The following is a 9398-nucleotide window of genomic DNA, read 5'->3' as shown; positions in this document are numbered from 1 at the left end:
CCTCCTCTTCCTTGACCTTCCATTTATCTGCCCATGGATTCAACACCAGAAAGCAATCCAATATCGTTCCCAGTGTTTACATCCTTTGGACAACAGACACAAAGAACACCTGCTGGGCCCAGGTGTCTAATGTTCTATTCATACTCAAGTTCTGTTTACAGTGGAAGCATTCACAGAGCCTGGCCATCCCCACTGTCTGAAACAAAATCAAATCCTGATCTTGGCAGCAGCGGCAGGCCCTGGCAAAACTTTGCCCTAGTTTGGCACAATGCCCCAGTGGAGGTCAAGGAGCTAACCTCGGGTAATTTCAAGGCTGGCAGAGCGGACCAGGGTCAGTCGGGTATGTTTATTCTTCTCACTGAGTGGCATCTCAACTGAAGGAGCGAATTAAGTTGAGAGCAACGCAATTTCGTCCAAAGTTAATATGGTACGGCTGAGATCATCAACATCCGGCTCGGAGGAGCTGCCATTGATTTCAATTCTTTTTCTGGTTTTTTTCAGTCTATCAATTTCAAAGAAAGCTGTTTGCAATTCCGTTAACAAAATCTCCCTTGCATTGAATGATTCCACTCTGCTAAATAATTCACAAGCTGGTGGTGTTTCGTTTTGAATGCAGAAAGGAGCCTTCTCAGTTTATTTTCAATATTGTGGGCGTGCACAAAGATTATGCAGATTACAGTCAAAGAGAGCAGGAGCAATATAATGATGATAATTTGCCCACTATGATGATATTCAAAAGTTCAGCTCAGCAGAAGAAAACAAAATATTTTCAGAATAAAATGACTGCTGAATGCTTCCGAGAATGCGATGGCACAATGCAAACTGTCAACAGGAAATACAAGTTGGAGTTCTAATCATAAAGGGCTTAAACTCTAAAGATTTCAGGAAATGAGTCCTTGGCTGCTAATTGCATATTTCCATTCAATTCAATGGAAAAAATCCAGCCTTGGTGTAGGGAAGCAGAAAGCAAGTAGGGAACAACATTATTGATGATTTGCACAGAAATAATATATATTTTTATTGGAGAACATCCAAACACAGTGTTCAAAGTTGGACAGTTACATAATAACAAGCAACATATCCTGACTGTGATGTTTCCTGCAAGTCTGTGGTGTATAATTTTGTACATGACACTCACACTGACAAAATGCAGTGACACGTTAAAAGTACAACAGAGTTAAATGTTGTTAATGTGCTATTATCTGGAAAAATAAATACTGTAATACTTATCTGCTCAGTAAAATCTTTCAAATTCACATATTCAGTGCTTGTTATTTTTTAAAGGAAGTGGGATGGCAGATCTCGTTGATAAGTAGTTGATATTTGTGGTCAAACATTCTTGGATTCCCATGAAAGCTACTCTAAATTTATAATTATTTCTACAAGAGTTAAACATAAAAACATAGAAGATAGGAGCAGGAGGAAGCCATGTGGCCCTTCGAGCCTGCTCCGCCATTCATTATGATCATGGCTGATCATCCAACTCAATAGCCTAATCCCGCTTTGTCCCCAAAACCTTTGATCTCATTCACCCCAAGTGCTATATCCAGCCGCCTCTTGAATACATTCAATGTTTTGGCATCAACTACCCTACTTCCTGTGTAATGAATTCCACAGGCTCTCTCCTTGATCAAAATCTTTGGCATGATTTGGGTTGTGAAACTCTAGTTTCCAAAAATATGACTTTAAAAATTGGGAATATTTCTTTTAAAAAATCATTAAAATTACAACATGGATGGAAACTATTCGGTCCATCATGCCTATGCTTCCTCAAAGTCTTCCTTAAAAAAAGTCTTCCTTAAAAATAGCACAAAATAACTGAATATTAACTATCACCTTGTCCCTTCACTGGAATCTACTATGTGGCTACTTCTTATTACTATGGCAACTGTTTGTACATAAAACCTTTCCTGATGTCTTCAGGCTGTATTGTTCTCCTGGACACAGCCATCATTCCTCTCCTCAGGAATGTCATATTCCTGTTTCGTAGATGTGAGTTGTGGATTCCTTCAATTTTTCTGTCCCACCAAAGAAGGGACAGTTTCCACTCCTATACATCAGATCCATGCTCCATAGATCTTTGAAAGACTGGACTTCTGAGAACTTAGTCCTTGGGCTCCTCAGCCAAGGACAGTAATTCTTCTGCTCTGCTGAGAGAGATGGGTGGTTGTTCATATATTCCTGCCAGCTATATCCTGCCTCAGTAGTGTCTTCATCCTGAGTGAATGAGGGTGAAATGGGTCTTTGCTATGAGTGAAAAACTGACAATAAATCATCAGATTCAGTGGACGGGAGAATCAGCCACGGTGTAAAATGGGCTGCTGAGGATCAAGCAGAACGTGATAGAAATTGAAGAAAAATATTCTACCAATGCGATAGATTCAATGGTCCAAATATATCATGGAAAATTGGGTACATGGTACAATGAAAATTCAGCTTACAAATCACAGCTCCAATAATTTGAAGTCAAAGGTAGGTTTTTGGGAGAAACTGACAACCTCAAATAACAACATTAATGAGAACATCAAAAGACAAATAAGTGAACGTATTACATTATGTAATTATGAATTATGTACTTTAAAAATATTTTGCTTTGCTTAAACTTTATCTTCACAGAATTTTCAGTTATTGGGATTGAAATCTGAATGATGCAATTACATAGAAACTAGAAGCAGGAGTAGGCCATTTGGCCCTTCGAGCTTTTACTCATTTGTTCTTCTGTTACAGCACTGCATTATGGGGCATTAATCAGTCCTTCTATAATGTTGGTAATTGCCACGGAGCTATTGCTACAATTTTTTTTTACACAAGAACATTTGAATAGGAGAAAGAGTAGGTCATTTGGCCCACTGTGCCTAGTCCGCCATTCAAGAAGATTATGGTTGATCTAACTGTGGTCTCAACTCTACTTTCCTGCTTGTCGGCATAAACTTTGACTCTCGTGCTAATCAAAAATCTATCTAACTCAGCCTTGAACATATTCAATATGTTCCAGCCTGCGCTGTTCTCTGGAAAAGATGTGCAGATTAAGTGGATTGGCCATGATAAATTGCCCCTTAGTATCCCAAGATGTGTAGGCTAGATGGATTAGCCATGGTAAATGTGCAGGATTGCGGGGATAGGGTGGGGGGTGGGCCTGGGTAAGATGTTCAGTCGGAGAGTCGGTGTGGACACAATGGGCTGAAGGGCCTCCATCTGCACTGTAGGGATTCTATGGTTCTGTGGAAAGAGAATTTCACAGACTATTGACTCTTTGAGAGAAAAATAATTTTCCTCAGTCATAAATGGGAGATTTCTAATTTTTAAACTTTGTTCCCTGGTTCTAGACTCCCCCACAAGAGAAAACATCCTCTCAGCATTCACTCTGTCATTTCCCCTCAGGATCATATATGTTTCGACAACATGACCTCTCATTCTTTTAAACCTCAAGGGGTATAGACCCAACCTGCTCGACCTTCCTCATATGATAATCCCTTCATATTTTGGGACCTGGGTTCGATTCCCGGCTTGGGTCACTGTCTGTGTGGAGTTTGCACATTCTCCTCGTGTCTGCGTGGGTTTCCTCCGGGTGCTCCGGTTTCCTCCCACAGTCCAAAGATATGCGGGTTAGGTTGATTGGCTATGCTAAAAATTGCCCTTCGTGTCCTGAGATGCGTAGGTTAGAGGGATTAGTGGGTAAATATGTAGGGATATGGGGGTAGGGCCTGGGTGGGATTGTGGCCGGTGCAGACTCGATGGGCCGAATGGCCTGTTTCTGTACTGTAGGGTTCTATGATTCTATGATTCATCACAAATATCAGTTGAGTAAACCTTCTCTGAATTGTTTCTGATGCAGTTATATCCTTTCTTAAGTAAGGAGACCAAAACTGTGCACAATACTCCAGATATGGTCTCACTGCGTACCAACAAAGCATAACTTTCCTATTTTTATACTTGATTCCCTTTGTAATAAATGCCGCCATCCCATTTTCTTTCCCAATCACTTACAGCACCTACAGACCAACTTTTTGTGATTGATGTACCAGGACACCTAAATCCCTTATTACTGCAGAATTCTGCAATCACATAGTGTACTGCTTTTCTGTTCTTCCCATCAAAATGGACAAGCTCAGATTTTCCCACATTATACTCTATTGCCAATTTTTTTTCCCACTCACTTAATCTATCCATATTCCTTGTGGACTATTTATGTCCTCATGACAACTTACTTTCCTACCTATCTTTATGCCATCGGTAAAATTTAACCATCATACCTTTAACCCCTTCATCCAAGTCATTGATACAGATTATAAGTAGTTGAGGATCCAGCACTGATCCCTGTGGCACTCCGCTCGTTATAACTTGCCAACCCGATAAAGATCTAATTAGAGTCTAGGGGTGGGATTTTCTGGCCGAGTTCGCCCCAAGACTGGAAAATCCATCCCAAGGTTAATGGATCTTTCTATGGTCCACCCCTTGCCCGCTACGATTCCCTTGGTGGGCAGAACAAGAAAATTCACCCCATAGAGTCATACATCGCAGAAAACGCCCTTCGGCCCATTGAGTCTGCACTGAGAATAACTACCACTAAAGTCATGCTAATCGCATTTTTCAACCCTTGCTTCCTGTTAGTTTACCAATCTTATTCATGCAATCTGTTACCCCCTATACCCCCTTTTTTGTGAAGTTTCACACTCCCAATTTCCTGTTTCTTTTCGATTATTCTCCTACTATTGGGATGTTTTCTCTATTTCCCATCTATCCTGTATTCCGAAAAATAATATGCAATGTGACAATATCCAAATCCAAAGTTTTGTGTCACCGTACAAAACAGGTGCTCGTGGAACACTGTCTGAAACAGGTTAACATTGAACGTAGTGGTGCACACTAACGATTCGTTCAAGCTAACAATTCATTGCTGAGAATTAGGAGAATTAATGACGTTAAGGAAAATAGATGAGTGCAATGAACGGTCAACCCAATTTAACATAGGAAAAGCATTTTAAGCATAAGAGTAACTTCCCATTTAAAGGCAATATGATAACTGCCAGCAACAGTTTACACCATCATGCTCTGCTCCCCCAGCACTGTGGAGTTCAATGACAATCCTCCCTTTTACGTCCAATTTCCATATGGTTTAACCTTTACAGGTGATTTTTAAATTTGGGTAGATTAGTTGCAGCCATACCTTGTCGGATTTGCCAATATTATTGTTTCTCAAAACCATTGCCTCTATTTATAATTCTGGACTGTATTGTGATCATTTACTTATCAATCATGATTACATGCTTGGCTTGACCTACATCTTGCTGAATAAAACGCATGACAATAACCTTCAGCATTTCAGTGCAGCATATATTTGCATTCAGATCCAATTTAGTTCTAGCATTTCATTCAATAGAGGTGTACACCCATTTATAAACTATTCCTCCCATGAGTAACTTCAAACAGAAAGGGATACAGTGCCACGTGAAATTTAACTTTCACTCCTTTTGTATTTTAATCGTCCAAGGTCACTCCTTCACTGACATTTGAAATGGCTGGCTTGGATCCAGACCTGTTTAGGGAATCTTCTTATAGGTAACTTACACTGAGTAAGTAAAAGGAAGAAATGAATGGTTGTATTATCATTTGCAACATGTCTGACGAGTGAATTGGCTACAAAGAACATCAGCCATTGATAAATTAAATAAAATGGAAGCGTTCCTGATCCGCCTCTTGTGCTCTCTTTAATTCAAATAAATGAAAGTAACACTTGGAACAGTGTGAGAGTTACTTTTTACTGTGACATCTCCTGATTTGCGAAAGACTCTGTTCAACCTCTAATAACTTCTGCAGAAGAAGATCTAAAGAGATTGTATTCATTTTGCTTTTTGGCAGTGCTTTTAAATGTATGGGGCATTAGGACCCAAGGGACGCGTGTTTGGTTCCTGCTTCATTATCAGATGACTGCTCAAAGTACAAGTGCAAACTGGAAAGCACCACTCATTTTCCTGGTACGTGTGAATCCAGGAGAAAGGCAAAATGAGGGATCCAGTGAGCGGGTGCACAGTAAGAAAACTTTCTTTTTTGCTGTTCCTTTTTCAAATCGTGTTTTGCTAATACAGTTAAAACTAAAAAAATGTTTTTTTTTTTAAAAAGCCACTACTACTTAGTTTGAGCAAAAGTGATTTAAGAGTTTCCCAGGACGACAACTTTCTGTGTAATTCGACTGATTTGTTTATTTCAAATTTTGATATTTACGATATCCTTGTTCAGAAGGTGCACTGGTGTGACTAATGTAAATTTTGTAAAGCGTTAGCTGTATTCCAAATGCAATTTTAAAAAATGTGTCTGTGAATTTTGGTGCGGAATGTAATCAAATTAATAGATTAAGTAAGGCAATTCGGTCCTTTTTAATTTAGTATTGGCTGTAGGGATTGAGTATGAAATGAGCTTGACAACCAACACGGTAAATTGGAAAATGTATTCAGCAAACCCATTGCTCAGACGGGAGCGAGGGAGAAAGCAGGAAACTCCAGACCTGTCAGTTCAATATCAGCCGTAGGGGAGGTTACTGGATCTACCTTCAAAGACAGCGTGCAGTTGAAAAAGTGTAAGCTGATCAAAGAGAATCAGGTCTGATTTGTGAAGAGTAGGTCTAACTAATCTATCGTTAAGGGTTTTCTATATTTGATAGACAAGGAGGGAAATGTCTATAGATGTTGTCTGTATGGAATTTCAGGAGACACTTTGTTAGGTTCGGCACGAGAGAATATTAATAAAAATGAGAGTTAATGGCAGTAGAGATAACTTTGGCACAATAATTGGTTGAGAGGTAGAAGAGAGAGAGAGTAAGGAGAATTAACTTGGGAAAGATGAATTGACATGGGTAAAATGGGTGTAGAGGGATATGGGCCAAAAGTGAACATTTGGGACTAGCCTAGTGGTTAAAAAAAGAGGCGGCATGGACAAGTTAGGCCGCAGGGCCTGATTCCATGCTGTAAACCTCTATGACTCTACTTGACAGAATGCAACAATTGGAGCTGGATTTTATTTGGAGGATAAGGAATTGAGGAGCCAAATTGAAACCTTTATATCCCTTTGCAGCGCCTCTACTTTTTCCTGAAAACCTACTTTCCTGCCTATTTTGGCTTTATTGGCAAAGTGAACTACCATACATTCAGTATAAAAGCAAATTACTGCGGATGCTGGAATCTGAAACCAAAAGAGAAAACATGGAAAATCTCAGCCGGTCTGGCAGCATCTGTAAGGAGAGAAAAGAGTGCCGTTTTGAGTCCAGTCGACCCTTTGTCAAAGCTCAAAGGTATAGATAGTGGGAGATATTTATACTGCAGGGTGAGGGAATGAAAGACAAGTCATAGCCATAGAAACCAGGGGAAAAGACTGCTGATAGCTGTCCACAGAGAATTTTACATTCAGCCCCTTCAGCCAAATCATTGATGTAGATTGTAAATAGTTGAGGCCCCAGCATTGCTTCATGTGACATTCCACTCGTTATAGCTTACCAAACTGAAAATGACTCATTTATCCCAACTTTCTGCTTCCTGTTAGCTAATCAGTCCTTCAGCCATGATAACCTTTGATGTGGCACCTTATCAAATATATTTTGGAAATCCAAGAACACCACATCTACAGGTCCCAACACCTTGCTTGTTACTCCCTCAAATATTCTAATAAATTAGTTAAACACAACTTCTCTTTCATAAAGCCATGTTGACTCTGCCTGATCACATTATGATTTTGTAAATATCCTGCTATAGCTTCCTTAATAATGGATTTGAGTAATTCCCCAATAACAGATGTTAGGCTAACTGACCTGTGGTTAGGCCAGTTAGGCAGGTCAGTGATAGATTGGAAGGGTTGGTAGCTTGCTGAGGCAGGTATTCTGGATCCAGCAGACCTCATCTTGATTTGATTTGACTTATTATTGTCACATGTATTAGTATACAATGAAAAGTATTGTTTCTTGCGCACTATACAGACAAAGCATACCATTCATAGAGAAGGAAAGGAGAGGGTGCAGAATGTAATGTTACAGTCATAACTAAGGTGCAATGAGAGATCAACTTAATATAAAACAAGTCTAATGGCAGCAGGGAAGAAGTCTGTTACCTCAGACTTTTGTATCTTTTTCCCAATGGAAGAAAGTGGAAGAGAGTATATTCGCGGTGCATGGGGTCCTTGATTATGCTGGTTGCTTTTCCGAGGCAGCGGGAAGTGTAGATGGAATCAATGGATGGGAGGCTGGTTTGCATGATGGACTGGGTTTCGTTCACGACCCTTTGCGGTTACTTATGGTCTTGGTCAGAACAGGAGCCGTACCAAGCTGTGATACATCCAGAAAAGATGCTTTTTATGGTGCATTTGTAAAAGTTGGTTAGAGTTGTAGCAGACATGCCAAATTTCCTTAGCCTCCTGAGAAAGTAGAGGTGTTGCTGGGCTTTCTTAACTGTAGCGTCAGCGTGCGGGAACCAGGACAGGTTATTGGTGTTATGGACACCTAGAAACGCGAAGCTCTCGATCATTTCCACTTTATCCCCATTTATGTATACAATGGCACTATGCTTCCTGAAGTCAATGACTATCTCCTTCGTTTTACTGACATTGAGCTTCTTTTAGCTGCCAGATTTTCCAAGGTGCAGGAAATCCGGCCAGCCTGAGTTTAAATTTGAAGCCACCGATCAAAACGAGGCTGACAGCCCCTGTTAAAATTGGAAGTGGGTGGGTTGATGGTGGATTGACTCTTGGGATTCCGATTTTTAATATGATATCCACTGCTTTTGGGGATTAAAAACACCTCCATCCTTTCCCAAAGGTTCTGCACAGGTATCTGTTTTTCATTATATTTATCACTGACTTGAGTACAGGATCAGAGAGTTATATGACAGGTTAGTTAGAGGGAGCTATAAATTGTGTAGCTGAGAGCTGGAGGTTACAAAGGGACACAGGCAGATTAATTAACGGAGCAAAAAGTGGCAGATGATGATCAATATGTGGGGATGCGTGAATTAATTTACTTTGGATCCAAGAAAGACAAATTGGAAAATGGCAGAAACTGTGGAGCAGCAAAGGGTTTTGAGTTTATAGGTACTCAAATCCCATAAAAAATAAGGTACAGATACAAGAGTCAATTAAGAAGACTAACGCAATGTTCACCTTTGTCTTTAGAGGATTTGAAAAACCACAGAGTGATGTTCCAGTTGTACAGAGTTTAAATCAGTCCCCATTGGGAGTATTGCACTGAGTGTTGGGTACCGTACCCCAGGAAGCATATATTAACTTTGGAGGGATGCAGCACAGATTCACCTGAATTGCACTGTACTTAAAGGATATATTATGTGCATAGGCTGACTAAACTTAGTTTGTATTCTTTCGAATTTAGAAAATTGAGGAGAAATCTAACTGAGGTGCTTTAA

At 40.0% G+C, this 9398-nt stretch overlaps 1 protein-coding gene across 2 annotated transcripts in view; it reads left to right on the top strand.

Annotated features, from left to right (window-relative positions):
• The first annotated feature begins 5926 nt into the window (after window positions 1-5926).
• The window catches only part of nostrin (nitric oxide synthase trafficking), a 46521-nt gene continuing 43049 nt past the window's right edge, over window positions 5927-9398 (top strand). Inside the window, exon 1 of one of the 2 annotated variants that reach the window (XM_078228200.1) lies at window positions 5927-6030. In XM_078228200.1, the coding sequence (XP_078084326.1) occupies window positions 6004-6030 (27 nt within the window). In that variant the 5' untranslated portion in view covers window positions 5927-6003. The remainder of the gene's footprint in view (window positions 6031-9398) is intronic. The other variant, XM_078228199.1, reaches the window with a different exon arrangement.

This window comes from Mustelus asterias, chromosome 14 (genome assembly GCF_964213995.1).
Source record: "Mustelus asterias chromosome 14, sMusAst1.hap1.1, whole genome shotgun sequence".
Lineage (NCBI taxonomy): Eukaryota > Metazoa > Chordata > Chondrichthyes > Carcharhiniformes > Triakidae > Mustelus > Mustelus asterias.
This window is presented reverse-complemented; position numbering and strand designations above follow the sequence as displayed.